At 45.0% G+C, this 17,569-nt stretch overlaps 1 protein-coding gene across 1 annotated transcript in view; it reads right to left on the bottom strand.

The window, feature by feature from the left end:
• BRPF3 (bromodomain and PHD finger containing 3) overlaps window positions 1-17,569 on the bottom strand; it is a 45,258-nt gene that overhangs the window by 13,915 nt on the left and 13,774 nt on the right. The window contains exons 3-9 of the mRNA XM_065403871.1: window positions 16,917-17,073; window positions 15,160-15,291; window positions 12,645-12,773; window positions 11,950-12,262; window positions 9,827-10,096; window positions 7,803-8,306; window positions 4,209-4,305 (exon numbers count right to left, since the gene is read on the bottom strand). Coding sequence (XP_065259943.1) covers window positions 4,209-4,305; window positions 7,803-8,306; window positions 9,827-10,096; window positions 11,950-12,262; window positions 12,645-12,773; window positions 15,160-15,291; window positions 16,917-17,073 — 1,602 coding nt within the window. The remainder of the gene's footprint in view (window positions 1-4,208; window positions 4,306-7,802; window positions 8,307-9,826; window positions 10,097-11,949; window positions 12,263-12,644; window positions 12,774-15,159; window positions 15,292-16,916; window positions 17,074-17,569) is intronic.

Below are 17,569 nucleotides of genomic sequence, written 5' to 3'. Positions count from 1 at the left end.
GAGCGTTCTGGTCAAAAACCGGACACCTGGCAACCCTATCAACATCTGAGAAGTATGGGGAATAAGCAGGAATAACTAGACGTATGGGGAAACAACAGGAAGAATTAGAAATGCTAGTGAATAAACACAACTATGACATAATTGGCATCACAGAGACTTGGTGGGATAATACAAATGACTGGAATATTGGGATAGAAGGGTACAGCTTGCTCAGGAAGGACAGGCAGGGAAAAAAGGGAGGAGATGTTATCTTATACACTTGGATTGAGGGTGAGATGGCAATAGGAGACAGACTTGTGGAAAGTCTCCGGGAAAGGATAAAAAGGGTAAAAAGCAAGGGTGATGTCATGGTAGGGGTCTACTACAGACCACCTACCCAGGAAGAAGAGTTGGATGAGGCTTTTTTAAACAACTAACAAAATCATCCAAAGCACAGGACTTGGTGGTGATGGGGAACTTCAACTACCCAGACATCTGTTGGGAAAATATCACAGCAAGGCACAGATTATCCAACAAGTTCTTGGAATGTATTGGAGACAATTTTTTGTTTCTGAAGGTGGAGAAAGCTACTAGGGGAAGAGGCTGTTCTAGATTTGATTTTGACAAATAGGGAGGAACTGGTTGAGAATCTGAAAGTGGAAGGCAGCTTGGGTGAAAGTGATCATGAAATGAGAGAGTTCATAATTCTAAGGAATGGTAGGAGGGAAAACAGCTCAATAAAGATAATGGATTTCAAGAAGGCTGACTTTAGTAAACTCAGGGAGTTGGTAGGTAAGATCCCATGGTAAGCGAGTCTAAGGGTACGTCTATACTTACCTCCGGGTCCAGCGGTAAGCAATCGATCTTCTGGGATCGATCCCGGAAGTGCTCGCTGTCGACGCCGGTACTCCTGCTCCGCGAGAGGAGTACGCGGAGTCGACGGGGGAGCCTGCCTGCCGCGTGTGGACCCGCGGTAAGTTCGAACTAAGATACTTCGACTTCAGCTACGTGAATAACGTATCTTAGTTCGAAGTGGGGGGTTAGTGTGGACCAGCCCTAAGGGGAGAAACAGTTCAAGAGAGTCAACAGTTTTTCAAAGAGATATTAGTAATGGCACAAGAGCAAACTATCCCACTGCATAGGAAAGATAGGAAGTACGGCAAGAGACCACCCTGACTTACCCTTTAATGATGTGAAACTCAAAAAAGAGTCCTATAAAAAGTGGAAACTAGGTCAAATTACAAAGGATAAATATAAACAAACAACACAAGTATGTATGGACAAAATTAGAAAAGCCAAGGCACAAAACAAGATTAAACTAGCTAGAGACATAAAGGGTAACAAGAATACATTCTACAAATACACTAGAAGCAAGAGAAAGACCAAAGACAGGGTAGGCCTGTTACTCAGTGGCGGGTGGGGAGGGGAGGGAGGGGAACAATAACAGAAAATGCGGAAATGGCAGAAGTGCTGAATGACTTTTTTGTTTCAGTTTTCTCCAAAAAAGTTTAGTAGCGAATGGACATCTAACACAGTGAAAGTGAGGTAGGATCAGAGGCTAAAATAGGAAAAGAACAAGTTAAAAATTACTTAGACAAGTTAGATGTCTTCAAATCACCAGGGCCTGATGAAATACATCCTAGAATACTCAAGGAGCTGACTGAGGAGATATCTGAGCCATTAGTGATTATCTTCGAAAAGTCATGGAAGACAGGAGAGATTCCAGAGGAATGGAAAAGGGCAAATATAGTGCCCATCTATAAAAAGGGAAATAAGGACAACCCGGGGAATTACAGACCAGTCAGCTTAACTTCAGTACCCGGAAAAATAATGGAGCAAATAATTAAGCAATGAATTTGCAAATACTTAGAAGATAATAAGGTGGTAAGTAATAGCATGGATTTGTCGAGAACGAATCGTGTCAAACCAACCTAATAGCTTTCTTTGACAGGGTAACAAGCCTTGTGGAATGGGGGGAAGCAGTAGATGTGGTCTATCTTGACTTTAGTAAGGCTTCTGATACTGTCTCGCATGACCACCTCATAAACAAACTAGGGAACTACAACCTAGATGGAGCTACTATAAGGTGGGTGCATAACTGGTTGGAAAACCGTTCCCAGACAATAGGAGGACATATCAAGTGGGGTCCCGCAGAGATCAGTTCTGGATCTGGTTCTGTTCAATATCTTCATCAACGATTTAGATAAGTTTGCGGATGATACCGAGCGGGGAGGGGTTGCAAGTGCTTTGGAGGATAGGATTAAAATTCAAAATGATCTGGACAAACTATAGAAATTATCTGAATTAAATAGGATGAAATTCACTAAGGACAAATGCAAAGTTGTCCACTAAGGAAAGAACAATCAGTTGCACACATACAAAATGGGAAATGACTGCCTAGGAAGGAGTACTGCGGAAAGGGATCTGGGATCATAGTGGATCACACGCTAAATATGAGTCAACAGTGTAACACTTGCAAAAAAAGCAAACGTCATTCTGGGATGCATTAGCAGGAGTGTTGTAAGCAAGACACAAGAAGTAATTCTTCTGCTCTACTCCATGCTGATTAGGCCTCAACTGGAGTATTGTGTCCAGTTCCGGGCACCACATTTCAGGAAAGATGTGGACAAATTAGAGAAAGTCCAGAGAACAGAAACAAAAATGATTAAAGGTCTAGAAAACATGACCTATGACGGGAAAAAAAGGTTTGTTTAGTCAGAAGAAAAGAAGACTGAGGGGGGACATGATAACAGTTTTCAAGTACATACAAGGTTTTTACAAGGAGGAGAAAGATAAATTTTCCTCGTTAATCTCTGAGGATAGGACAAGAAGCAATGGCTTAAATAGCAACAAGGGCAGTTTAGGTTGGACATTGGGAAAAACATCCTAACTGTAAAAGTGGTTAAGCACTGGAATAAACTGCCTCAGGAGATTGTGGAATCTCTGTCTTTGGAGCTTTTTAAGAGCAGTTTAGATAAACACCTATCAGGGATGGTCTAGATAATACTTAGTGCTGCCATGAGTGCAGGGGACTGGACTAGAAGACCTCTCGAGGTCTCTTTCAGTCCTATGATACAATTCTATGATCTCACTACACCCCCGTAATAGGTGTAGTATACCTCCTTCTTCGGGGATGGACCCATTACTTTGCTAAGCCTCTACCCTCCCTGTCCTTTTGCTCCTGCAGGGGCGGAAGTCAGAAGCAATCCCTAAGCTCCCTGAAATTGTGGCCAGCCCTTACTTGCCACACATGGTATGTGTGCAGGGAAGTGTCTTTGTGTTCCTTCCAACGCAGCCGTGTGAGGATAGGGCACAATCCAGCCCTATAAGGGGTGGGGTGGGGTGGGGTGGGGTGGGTGGGAAGGGATACATTCTGCTCACATGCTGTAGACTGTTTTACAGCCTGCTATCTCAGACCTTCCAAAATATTTGTCAAAGAAATTCAAAAGATTAGTGAGTACTGTGGACTATCTTTCTGCAAAATTGGGCTTTAAAAACAATACTATTTGTGAGTTACAAGAGCATCTAAGAAATTCATGTGCTGGAGAATGAAAGCAGCAGTGCTGGTAAGTGATGGGGGCTCATCTTCACCTCAAGAGGGTTGGGCTGACCAGGTAGGACCTATGTTTCCCCAACTTTGGCTCTCTGGTAATGGATATACCTGTGTAAAAGTGGCTAGAGCATGTACATCCATATCAGGTGACATGAGTCTACTATACATCAGTACATCTAAAACATCAAACGCTGTCTTGGGATCTATGAACTGGCTTGAGAACTATATCGGGAGTGTAAAGGGTGCAGATGCAAGAGGCTTTTGGCTCTCAGCCCCAACATTAATACAGAAGTTAAGAAACAATTTGAACAGGATTTTACATGGTGAAGTTGCCTTAGAAAGAAGGGCAAGGAAACCCAGTGAGAACATATAGGACTTACCTACACTTACACTTAGTTCGCAAAAAGCTGGGGTGCAAATCTACCATGCACTAAGTGTCCGGGTGGACCCTACTGCTTCACACTGACAGTGCAGTCAGTCCCTAGAGCATTTTGATCCAGTTCCATTTCTAAGCGGGATAGATCAAAGCACCCTATGGAACTTTTATGCGCAGCAGTGGGGTCCATGCAGACATTCGGTGTACAGCAAGCTAGTGTGGGGTAGATTTACACCCCAGCTTCGTGTTCGTGTGTAGACAGTACATATTCTGGGGAAGGGCTCAGCGAAGGGGACTTACCTGCAGGTTTCAAATGCCAGCCCACTGCCAAGGCCGGAGCTGCACTCCGAGTCAGACCCGCTTTCCGTATGTTTCCCAAAGCCGTTGGTCACTCCTGCTAAGAAGACACAAAAGAATCAGCCTAAAGGCCTGGTTTGCCTCTCCACGACCCAAGGATGCTTGAAGGGAGAGACCCAGAGGCATCACAACCTGCTCAGGAACTGTCACCCTAATGCTCTGGACCCTGCATCTCAGAAGGAGGGTATCATATCGACAGCCAGACTATTCCCCCCTCACACACACTTTTAAAAAAAGATCTTATTTAACAGCAAAGTGAATGCTAAACTCAGTTCCCCAGACCCAGCAGCAGCCAGCAGGGATCTAGTAAAACAGCTTTTTCCTTAACTCTTTGGAACAATGGTTTAGCTTCAAACAAGGGGTGGTGGTCACTGCAGTCACTGGTACATTTCTCCAATCAGTTTCTAACTGTTGATGAGAGGGCACTTCTCGCTCACCTTCCCTCTCCCCAGCATCTGCTGGTCTGTAACTCACTGGGATTACTGGAGGCGAGGCCTCTTGTCTGGACAACCAAACATCTGTTCTGGATAAATGAAGTGCTTTATTTACTGTCCACAGGACAGGCTGAAGAATGACACACACAAATCTTGGGAGCACTGATTGACTGCTATGTCTACCCATGGCTAAACATGAAAACAGGCCTCTGGCCTCTGTTCCCTTGGAAAGCAGCAGTCCCCCCACATTTCATACAAAAGGAGCCCCCTATGGCAGACCAGTATGGGGTACAACTAGCAAAGCAGAGTCAGAGGAGACCCAAAGCAAACAAATCATCTGCTTCTTCTGGGGCTGTCTGAAAAGAAAACGAGGCAGGAGCCCAGTTTTAGCATCAGGCTGTGTCAGATGTGCCCATTAGTCAATGCACCCAGATTTTCAAGCTCAGATCAACAGCTTGCCCATCAGTTCCAAGGTGCTTTACAACAGTGGTCTCCAAACTTTTTTGATCGCACATCCCTATCAGTAAAAAATATTTTTGAGCATGCACCCCCCCGCCACGCCGAAGCAAAAAAAAAAAAAGCCGCTCGGACTCCCACCCGAACTGCCAAAGCAAAAAAAAAAAAAAAAAAAAACCAGCCGCTCGGATAGTCCGCCCGAACTCTCCACTTTGGAGACCACTGCTTTACAAAGGTGATTGAGCATTATTACCTCCACTTTAAGGATGGGGAAACTGAGGGACAGAGAGGCAACGTAGTTTGCTCAAATTCACACAGAAAGTCAGTGGCAGAGCTGGGAACTGAACTCCAGAATCCTGACTCCCAGTCTGGTGTCATATCTGCTGGAACACTAATGGTAACTCATTCTGGCTACAACTAACAACCACAGGGATAATTGTATTTTTTTTGCTAGGAAACCAAATCCGAGATCTAGAAAATGTCACCTTAGATAAAACCTTCTACCTTGGATTTCTGGATTTCCAATGCATAGTTCACTTGAATAAGCTAAGAGAGTAAGGAAGCAACGGTCCACGGGTAGACCAAATCTCCCTCTACCATCTTTCTCTCAGGCCATTTCAAATGTCACTTTAACAATGAAACGGAATATTTAAACGTATTCCTCTGAACTATAATATCCAAAGTTGGAAACACTCCCTAAGCTGCCCGGTTTTTCATTCTATACAATTGCAGAATTTACCAACTCAACAAAACATAACCCACATTGCAAGGACGTGGTGTTCTCTGATAAATAAATACAAATGCAGGATCATCTTTCAGCTTACACAAGAAACCATAAGGAGACACAAACTCCAAAGAACAGGCAGGGACACACCTACAGTGAATAGCCAGTGAGGGTTTACAGGTCACCTCGGAGGCTGAGCACCATCATATGAGATGCATTCCATGGACACCAGAAGCAAAATTCAGAACTGGTGTTAGCAGATGCAACTCCATAGATTTCACCTGGACTGAATCTGGCTCTAGGTACCAGGTCACACAAGTTTCAAACCAGGCTGTCAGAATTCTAACAGGAATAAACGTGACACTTCAGAGATGATCATCCGTATGCCTGTGTCAACGTCACTACAATCTCTGAACCAGTAAATATGGAACAAGGAGCCACAAGAAACATATTTCTGGGAGTAACCTGGTTCTAGTAACACAGGTCATGCTGACCTATACGCTTCAGCGGTAGTGCAAACCCTATATACTACTTACACTCCTAACATTAAGATAAATCAGCCAGGTTTGAAGTTGGGGAAGGGACTGGATCAAAAAAGCAAAATTTCAGCTCATAGGAAAAAGAAGTAAACACCTGTTCAGCAGTGGACTTCCTGATATCCTACCTAACTTTTTCTTCTTTCTTAATTTCATCCTCTTACTCTTAGCTAAACCTAAGCCCACCTTGGACAGCTTTAAATCATTCTTCTCTGTCCTTTAAGTATCTGTTGTGTGTCCCCCAACTAGGAGTCACTGCTTAGACAAACTGTACTTAACTCATTTCTTTTAATCTTTCCGGTAAGTCAATTCCACCATTCTGATTACTTTTCTCTAAACTCTCTCCAATTTGTTAACATCTTTCTGGCTGTGAGATGTCCTTGAATGATTGCAATATTCCAGGTGCAAGCTCACTAAAGTCTTACAAACAGAGGTTACTCTTATCTCCCTGCCCTGTGATGCTTCTGAATATGCAGCCCAAAATCACATTAACTTTATTTGCCATCTGATCTCTTTCCAGGTTCCCCCCCCCCCCCCCCCGTCGGTCATTATTTTTGCTTTGAATTGTTTTCACTCAGGTGCTCCCCCACACTTGGCAGCATCCTAAATTTGATCTCATTTAGCATTTCCTACCCACATTTTGAACCACTAGAAGGGCCCTTTGTATTTTTCTCTTCTCTCCAGTTTTTGTGAGTTGGGACCATCTGTAAATTTAATTAAAATGAAGTTTAACATAGTAATGTCTCATCCAACACCAGATACCATGCTACGGAGAGCTGAGGCCCCTAAACCTCTATGGCCCCCCAGCCCATTATGCTCCCCCGTCAGGGCCTTGGAGAGATGCCAGGGCCTAAACAAGTCATCGCTGTGGTAGGGAACTCTCACTCCTAGAGGGGGTCCGTCCACGTTCAGCTTTTAAGGCAGAGGGGAGTGCAGGAAAGCATGCATTTCTAAGCCACTACTGGGGACTTTACTCAACCAGACACTTCTAAGAAGCCCTACATTCAAAAATAAATAAATCACCTGCTGAGATATTAGTGCCAGGCTCATTGGGAGGTGGAAGAAGAGATGCAGCCTTTGCTGAGTAAAGGGGAAGCTCGCACACTTGCAAGCCACTTTCCCACCACCACTTCTTGGCTGGCTGCTGGAGTGCAATTCCTCTGGATAGATTCCTACCTAACCATAGTTTTCCCCTATTTATTTAGCACTGGAGTCCTACAATGCCCACTACCCCTTTGCAATGACTAAAGGAAGCAGCTGAACCTATGGGAGTTTGGAGACCATCTTTACAAAGGCAGCTGTGCCAGCTGGCCAAGAGAGTGGTGACCAGGCAGCCCTGCTCAGACTAGCTCCAGACATCAGAGGAAGAAAAGCCCAGCGGAATCACCTGTCTCTCCTGACTGCCTGGGGGATTTCTCGCTATCACTCGCGCTGCAGCTCCCACTCCGCAGCCGTTTCCGGGCTTGTTGTTCGCCCTCCGCACTGGAGGGGGAAAGCTGTCCGCTCTGGCTGTGGTCCTCTCCGTTCTCCAGGGGGCAGTCCAGGCCCCTCTGCAGCTTCACCCCATTCTTAGCTTTTTTAAAAAGGACAGACGTACGCCTGCCCACGCCACTGAACGGGGGGCTGGCAGGAGCGTCCATGGCCTGAAGGGCCAGTCCGTTCAACCCATTGTCACTGAGCAAGCGTTGGAAAGCGTGGCTCTCCCTCTGTAGCGCCTTCTTATCAAAGAGCTCGCCCTCCGATTTCATCCGCTTCTGCAGTCTGTTCAAGGACTTGCTTTCACTGATGGGTTTGAGCGTTGGAGGGTCCTGCAGAGAGTCCAGCTCAGACAGGGAGGGTGCGGGTCCCGTGGGCTCCAGGGTGGGTGGATGTGGGGGCTTGGTGTCATCTGCTAAAGAAAGAAAGAACCTGCTTGAACATTTTAGAAAGTGTTATTCCCAAAAATACTGATAGCAACTCTACCCCTTTCCTATGGCGACAGGAAAGCCATGGGCTCAAATGATAACAGACGCCTGTCATTCTCCCTTACGGAAGGCACCCCAATAAAGATACAGGTCAGAACTAGAGTGCCCCCAGATGGAGAGCAAGTCCAGCTTCTTCCACACTAGATCCAGCTGCCATGTCGGTTGCATGCCTCATATCTCTACGGCCACTATCTGGGTATATTATTTCCAATGTATGAAAGAACAACCTCAGATAGTAAGACACAGCAAAGCAGGGAAGTGACAGATGTGAGACACTGGAAGCGTAGAAACTTCTAAAGACTATTATTTAGAGATATGCCATACACCGTAGACACAGGGATTATTCATAAACTTGTGCTTCTATAAATGTTATATGCATTTTTGTGAGCGAGGGATTGTATTTAAGCTCCACGGGGGGAGGGTTATCAAGCTTCCTCCAGGGACAACAAACAGAGGGAGGTAATTACTGCAAATCCAGTGACAAGTAACTCCAGAGAAGTACCACCCCTGGGAGGAATTGCATAGACTGGTTCAGGCCAGGTTTGAGAGGCCAGCAGACAAAAAAAGGGCTTTTGGTATAAAGAAGGAGCCTGAACTGAGCCACAGCGCTTCATTTTGAACCTCAAACTGACATGAAACTCTAACCAAAAGGGTAAAACTCCGCTGGAAAGGTCTGAAGGACTTTGGGAACCTACCAGGGCTCTATCTGGAAGATGGGCTACACCTGGTAAGCGTTGCATGAGTGTAGACTGTATTGTTTTATGTTCTGTTTTCTCTCTATTGCTTTTGTCTTAAAATAAATATACTACACTTTGTGAAAGCTAGCTAGTCAATGGTAACGCTGTCAGAGTCCCTGGGAGAGCACGAACCACAGGTGCTGAACTACGATCAGACCTGCTGGGATAGCCATAGAGAATAACAGGGGGATTGCAAGCCTAAATCCCCAGCCCAAAGAGAGAGGGACGGGGGTCCCCACCCATACAGAAATGATGGCTGAGATCTGAGACCTAAAGGAACATCCCTTGAGCAGACCACGGGAGGGGGCAGAGGTGCAGTGAAACCCAACCTGTGACATACTCCTCCAACCTCTCCTCTCATACTCTTCCAGCCTTTCCTGAAAGGCTTGTAACCCCATTCCCAATTCCAATCCCTCAAACGATACAATCCCGGCAGCAGAAATCTATGGCCTATTCCAATCGATAAAGTGCCATGAAGTATCAGGAAGGTTTCTGATGCCCTACATCCCTTGGACAGCCTGCTCCAGATTGTTTTCAAAATTCGGTACCTGTGGCCCATATCTCTTTCTGATACAATAAACGCACTTTCCCAGCGCACAGATGAATGATACAATCATCGAGTCAGTCCTCTGCAATCCCCAACAGGTTTCCCTTCCTGCCCAGGCTGCAGTGCTCTCCAGTTCCCTTGGAGACCGGCTGAAACCTCTCACCTTTCTCCCCATCCTCGTCCTGCTCTCCCCTTAGCGGTTTGTCCAGCCCCTCCTCCCGTGAGGCAGGCTCTCCATTTGGCATGGTCTTGTTCTGTTGCTGGGCCAGCTTTTGCCGGAGGGAGTTGATCTCACGTCTCAAGAGCCGGATGCGTCGGGTCCGGGCACCGCTGGACCTCATGGTGCTCACCATGTCCAGCTTCTCCAGCAACTCCTTCAATTGCGCCTCCAGGGAAAGGTGAGCCCGATTCTCGGGGACGAGAATGTTGTCCACTGCACCAAGAAGAGAAGCAATGTTAAGAAGTGATTGCTGACACCTCGTGTACTCAAAGAGTGAAAGAAAGCCGCTCTGTTCCTTGGAGGAGGAAATTCCACTGTACCCAAACCAACCATTCCACGTCACAGCCATGCATCTAACTATAAGGATAATTATATCCTTTCAAGGCAGCTTGTGGAATCCCTGTCATTGGAGGTTTTTAAGCACCGGTTGGACAAACACCTATCAGGGCTGGTCTAGGTTTACGTGGTCCTGCGTCAGTGCAGGGGACTGGACTAGATGACCTCTCAAGTTCTCTTCCAGCTCTACATTTCTATGATTCTTCTCATCAATGCTATTTGCAAATGCTATGCCACTGGTGGAGGACTGAAGAATTCTCAGGATCACATTCCAAGAGGGATGCGTCCTTTAGGAAGCAGATCACAGACAGAGAGCGAGCTCCATGGGAGGGATGGGAAGCAGTAGTCTGAACTAAGTTCAGCAAAGTTATTTCGTACTGCATGGGGTTGGGAACAAATGCTACAGAGATGCAGATTCGTCTCATGGTGGTTTCTACAACTGAAGCAATCATAAGTTCAGGCCATGCCAGGAATAAAGGTCTCTGTGACAAGACTGTTGCTACGGTGTTTTTGGTATTCTGGGTCACAATCCCACCATACCTATGCAGTCCCCTTCACAAAGAATTCCTCCCATCCCCCTGCCTCAACTCCTTCAGAACATGCCAATTCTTTGGCTACCCAGATTGACCTTGTCGAGAGAGGGCATGTGGTCATTATGTCCAGTGCAAGGAGAAGGTGAAATGAGGTTAGACTGGGCTATCTGCAGTTGTGACTCAAAATAATCATGGAAATTAGAAATGGAAGACACCCTCCCATTCCAGCTGCTGGCCAGGGCAGGATTGTCCCTACAATAAACTGCCCTACAAGCATGTAACTGATTTCTCTGTGAGATGCACTGGAATGCCTTTCCCATACATTTTAAATTCCAGTAAACCAGCCTCCCAACCTAGGTAGAGGTCGGGGAATGGTGGGCCAATTATATAAAGTACAAGACAGCCTAAACCTGCATGAATTCATCTTTTCAAGGCTCTTTAAAAATACCCAATTTGCACTATAGCCATGGCACGTGGATTCCACAGCAAATAGTGAGCCCGTGGTCTTGTGGTCTGGGACTAAGGGGAGCTGGCTTCAATACCCGGCTCTACCACAAACTTCATAGAATATCAGGGTTGGAAGGGACCTCAGGAGGTCATCTAGTCCAACCTTCCTCTGTGACCTTGGGCAAATCACTTAATCTTTCCATGCCTCAGCTTCCCATCTGTAAAATGGGGATTAAAAATGTTTCCCTGACTCACAGGGAGTGTTGTGAGGATAAATTTGTCATTGTTAGATGCATACAGCCGGATTTTCAAAATAGCTCCAGGCCACATTTCCAAGTGCCTGGCATCCCCAATCAGGGCCAGCTTTTCCACAGTGCTCAACAGCCAGCAGCTCCCATTGCAGCACGGCAGACTTTCAGACGAGCTCAGCACACTACGGGGCTCTTTCGAGAAGCTGCCCACTTATTTAAGTCCCTGAAGAGGAGCTAAGATTGAAAACCTGTCCCTGGAAGTGGGTGTTAAACTCATCTGAAATCTGGCCCTTAGATGCTACAATAATGGGAGCCATATAAGTGCCTATATAGGTAAATGGATGTGCCCAAATCTTACACCTCAAATGGTGGGTACAGTTATAGCCCAGCCAAAGTAACATGGTCAGAATGATGGCTGGTCCTACACACAGACTCTAGGAGTCTGGCTTTTACTGGACTGTTTGCCAATCCTAAAAATAAACAGCCCAGGGGAACTCACCATCCTCCCAAGAAAAGCGATAAAAGTCTTCTGTTTTGGGTGACTCGGGCAGGTGAATCCCCACATCAGTGTCAAAGCCGATGTTTTCAGCCTGCCGTCGCGCATGGCGTAATATCGCTCCTCCAAGGTCTCTCAGCCGGACAGCTGCTCGGTGGAAAATCGTGTCTTTAGCATTATACCTCATGCAGTTGGTAACTATAAGGTTAAAGTCTTCCTCAAACTCATCCAAGGTTCGGTACAGGTGGGACTCCAGCTTCCGCCTCATGGTGGAAAAATCCATTGGATTGGAAATGAATTCCAGGTAATCTGGAACCTAAACATATAAAACCTGTACAATTACAAAAACCATTTACTAGCCAACCAGAGCGCATCCATCATAAGCACTCTTAATGTCCTTTCCACCTGCAGAAGGGGTAATGTCACCAATGCACATATACTCCACCCAATTGAGCCAGACGTGCCCCGGCTCTGCAGAATGAAATTACTTGACTGAGATGCTGTAGTAAGCTTCCTGAAAACAATGCCTAGGATATCCCGTGTGAGCCTCCTTTAGAAATTCCTTAGCTCATGCTAACTGAGGACAAAGATGGTCTGAGCTCTCTCAAAACAATGCCCTGCCCCTGCCAACTATGACACCATGTGAGCTTCCTCCCACCTTCAAAGCAGTGCCCTTAGCTTATAGGAAAGATACTTGCCTCATTCAGGTTAACGGGCTCTGCAAAAATCTGAGCCGGATCCTTCTCCTGCAGCAGATCCAAAGTTGTGCGCAGCAGCACATTGAAAGGAGTCAGCTGTAACTCCATAGCAGCCTGTTGAACTTTGACCTGGGAATGGCGAAAAGGAATCACATGCAGTTATCAAAAATGGAAAATGCAAGTGGCATTTCCCTTACTTCCGTTAAATTCCATTCCATTCACTGACAGCAACCTCAGACCTTTTTAAACTCGTTTCTGAAGCACATTTGATCAAGTGCTTGTTTCTTCTGTTTGTAATGTAGAAATTAACAAAAATACTGGGCAGTATACTGAGTCATATAGTTAAAGAAGTTGCCTTCTTACCATCTTAACAAAAATAATTACAGTCCAAGTTTAATATCTGATACATCCTCTATCAGGGAACTAAACCTTGTAAACTGGGGTGCTCCTAGTTAGTCTATCTCATAACACTAGAACAAGGGGAAACCCAATGAAATTAAAAGGCAACACATGTAAAATTGATAACAGGGAACACCTTTTAACACCCCACAAAGTAACCCATGGAATTCCCAGCCTCAAAATATAAGATCAATTAGCAGGATTGTTTTTTTAAAAAAGGATAAAAGATTTAGGCATTTTTTTATGAATAGCAACATCCAGGGTTACATTAGACAAAATAAATAGATTATAAGGGATATAAACTCTCATGTTTCTGGGCGTAAGCCAATCACTAACTAGAAAGACTCTAGAGGTAGGCTATTCAATAGTTGTCCATCAGAAGGTTTCCTGCTCCTTCCTCTGAAGCATCTAATACTGGTTGATTTCAGAGACAGGATAATGGACTAGATGGACCATTTATCTGATCTGATCTGGCTGTGTTTCTACTTCAAGGACGATGGAACTGAATGAAAAAATATATTCCTCCTTTAATTTCTTAAGGTCCCTGATATTACAGTCCTTCTGTATGGCATTAAAATCACCAACCCAATGTCTAGGGAAAGGACTTCTACTTATGTGAGGCAAACTTTATTTTGTGTGTTAAATGATAAGACAGCAACAGTAAGAGCCTGGGTGACAACACAGAAAGAGGTTTACAGTGACAGCATGATTATACTATATTTTCCACAACATCAAAGATTAATCTGTATGAAGACCAAAAGCTAGGACTGCCAAGAATGTATATTATATACATCTAAAAGCTGTGCTGAGAAGCAGTTCCAGCTACATATGTTTCTCCATAGCTGCTTTCAACTACTTGAAAGGGGGTTCCAAAGAGGATGGATCTAGACTGTTCTCAGTGGTACCAGATGACAGAACAAGGAGTAATGGTCTCAAGTTGCAGTGGGGGCGATCTAGGTTGGATATTAGGAAACACTATTTCACTAGGAGGGTGGTGAAGCACTGGAATGGGTTACCTAGGGAGGTGGTGGAATCTCCATCCTTAGAGGTTTTTAAGGCCCGGCTTGACAAAGCCCTGGCTGGGATGATTTAGTTGGGGATTGGTCCTGCTTTGAGCAGGGGGTTGGACTAGATGACCTCCTGAGGTCCCTTCCAACCCTGATACTCTATGATTCTATGATTCCATGGTAACTTTTCCTTTCCAAACTATACTGGAATTTCACTAAACTGTTTAGGATGTAGTTACCTGTGATACAGACATATCAAGATATCAAAAGTAAAAGGAAACAAACAAAGGAATGATTTTTTACCCTCCCACCCAAAGGATGTCAGCATTCACAGCAAGATAACCCCACTCCTGTAAGTCAGGAACAACATAAACAGGATGAAACAGTGCTGGCCCCATCAGAAGATCTCGGTCAAAAAATGGATGGAGTCCAGTCAGCTGTCACTAGAAAGGATTCCCAACTGGACAAGCTCGTAAGCAAAGTAAATAATATTGAGACCAGGATGGAGAGTGTGGAAGAAATCTGACCATGCAAGCTGGTATAAGCTTGAAAAACTGCAAGGACAAAAGAGAAAACTTTCCAGGTTAGTAAGTGGTCTAAGTTTAAAACTGCCTCTCTCACAAAAAACAAACAAACACCTCAAGGTAAGACATAGGAATCTTTGCCTTACCAAATGGAGAGGAGGAGGGTTTAGGATCATTCTTGGTGTGACAGTTACCAAAATACTGGAATAAACATTAAAGATGATCTAGTTTCTGTTGCACAAGCATCTGGTGCATGCTCAGGACAGAAATAGCAGGGATGTTGCAGGTCATGATTCAAATGCACAGGTAGTTATATAAAGAAGCTTGCACAGCACTTAACAGCACAGTGCCATCAGTCAGCCTCTCCCTAGCACTGCAAGTCAGCAAGGGTCTGATTTGCAGAGGTACTGAGCACCTGTATCTCCCTCAGACCTCAATGGGAGTTGTGGGTGCTCAGCACCTCTGCAGGTCAGAACCTGTGCAAAGAGAAAAAAGATTTAAGAGAAGCTGCTGTGTTTCATTTCCTCTTCCAGCTGCAAGTGGAGAGGCGCATGAGGCTGCAGGAAAGGCCCAGGATCTACCTACCTGTTCCCGTTTGAGTTTTTCCCTCTTACGGATCAGCTCAATGAGCAACCGTGCTCTCTCCAAATCATGCCGCAGTTTCTGCCAGTACTTCAGTTCCTCCTTCACTGCACTGGTCTTCTCATCCTGCTCCTTCTGTCAGGGGTAACAGTGGGATGAGATGAAATGCACATACAGACTTCTTGTGTTGTCTACTTTTTCCAAGTGTCTCCGCTCCCATACTCTTCCTCCTGTCTACTTCCATTTCTACTAGACCCCATCCACACTACAAAATCGACTGGGTTTAAGCACTATACTTAAATAGCAACCTGATCATGGTAAAACAGGCATTTGGTCTTGTCTGTGTGGACAGGTCTAAACCAGGTTATAACCACATTCCAGAAATAAGATCTAGTCCATGTTCACTCGCACTCTCACTCCTTTTATATAAGTCATTATTATTTACACTACCACTGAGCATGGTGACCCATTGTGTTAGGTGCTGTACATAGTAGGAATGGTCTCTACCCCAAAGAGTTTACAACCTCGACAGACAGGGTTTAGTCTGTGTGTATGGGAGAAAGGAAGTATTATCTCCTTTTTTACAGATGGGGAACTGAGGCACAGAGAGAATAAACAAGTTGCCCAAAGTCACACAGGAAGAGCCAGAACTGGGAGCTGAACTCAGATCTCCCAAGTTCCAACCCAGTTCCTCAACTACACAGCCAGCCTTCCCCTCTTAAGGTCCTTTTCTTTGCTTTTCAATTAATGACAAGAACATACTGATGTATAAATGCTCACCTGAGACAACCAATAAAAGACAATCACAAAGGAAGTACTGATGATTTACATTTGTGTCTTTCACCCAGAAGCATTCATTTACAATGACTACTTACTGAAAACTGCTAAATCAACATATTAAGGAAATTTTGCACTCAAATTAAATTTTGCATTAGTCAGTCAGAAGTCACCACACAAATCAAATCTGTGATTTCCACTAAATATGGTAAAAATATATGTGCACAATATACACAATGCTCCACAAAGAAGTTTTACAGCATACAGGAATCACTTGACTTCACTACCTCATCAGCTACCACTGGTCTGGAACGCAGCCACTGTTTAACACTGCACGTCCGTTCAGAAGAGGAAGCGAAAAAGGCTGTATCTGATTATTATTTAAATAGGGCCATAAATGTGCATTGGAGGATTTGAAATTGAAGCCGCAGGAGGAATTACCCAAATTGGGATTCGGCCAGGATTCTGGAGCTAACACCTCTTGTCTTGTGAATGGGATCTTTAACAGTGGTTTTATGATTCATCTGAAAGATGGTCCCACCAGCAGTACATCACACACTAGCACAATCCCAGGGCACTGATTCCATTCTGACTCACGAGGAAGAGTGCCACCCACTGAATCACCAGCACCATTTGTTGCAGCACAATGGATCTCCCATTCAAGTACTGACCTGGCCTGACTCCTTGAGTATACCAACAGAAGGCAGCATAGATTAAGAAAGAGCACTCCTTCTCCATTGTAATTACCTTAAAGAACAGGGTGTTTCTCTAGTTCTACCGCTCATACCCATCCCAAATCCCCGATTCAATACCCAGAACTCATCACCTGACTGCACCTCTGCCAGTGCTCAAAGTTGAATTACATTTTTCCAGTTTCTCCACCCTGCTCCCCTTTCCAGTTTACCCCAAACTTATTTCCTCACCCACATTCCTCTTCTCTGCCCAGCTGCTACAGCATGTGGTACTGGAATGAGGGGTGGTACCTGCTCTGCGTTTCTTTGGGACTGCAAGTGAGAGTGGAGGCGCCGGATCAGAGGGACACCGTTCCTCGCCTGGCGCTTCAGCAGCCAGTAGTTGTGTAGCCGCTGCATAAACTGGTTCTTCCTCTGGAGAGAGAGTCCACTGCAAATTTTATTCAACCTATAGGAAACAAACCAGATCAGCAAGCAGACTACCCTGCACATCAAAGCAATCATCAAATTCTATGGACCATGATGGCACATGTTAAGATCTCCTGCTGCAGTAACAGTGGAGCACAATTTTGCAATGTTGTGTCAATATGCGTAAGAACCGTACACCTAATCCACGCCAGTCTGTGCCAATCTGGGGTCTTTCAGCTGTGAAGATAGCCATCTCTGCCTTCAGGAATGTATTGTTATTTTAACAGCAGCTCGGCTGGAGGCTCTTACCAAACAATAGTCATAGCAGGGTGAGAAGTATCCAATCACCAATTCAGCTCCAAGGGAGCAGTTAACTTACTAGAGTCATTTAAGTTTCACATTATTAAGCGAGGCACACTAGGGAACAAACTCAAATGGAGTCCCAGGACAATATTTTTAACCATGTAATAATTATTAGACCATTTCTGTGTTTGTACAGCACCCAGCACATTGGGGTCCTGGCCCATGACTAGGGC

The sequence above is a fragment of the Emys orbicularis genome, chromosome 4, assembly GCF_028017835.1.
Source record: "Emys orbicularis isolate rEmyOrb1 chromosome 4, rEmyOrb1.hap1, whole genome shotgun sequence".
Classification (NCBI taxonomy): domain Eukaryota; kingdom Metazoa; phylum Chordata; order Testudines; family Emydidae; genus Emys; species Emys orbicularis.
Note: the sequence above shows the minus strand (reverse complement) of the source record. Positions and strands in the feature narration are given on the sequence as shown.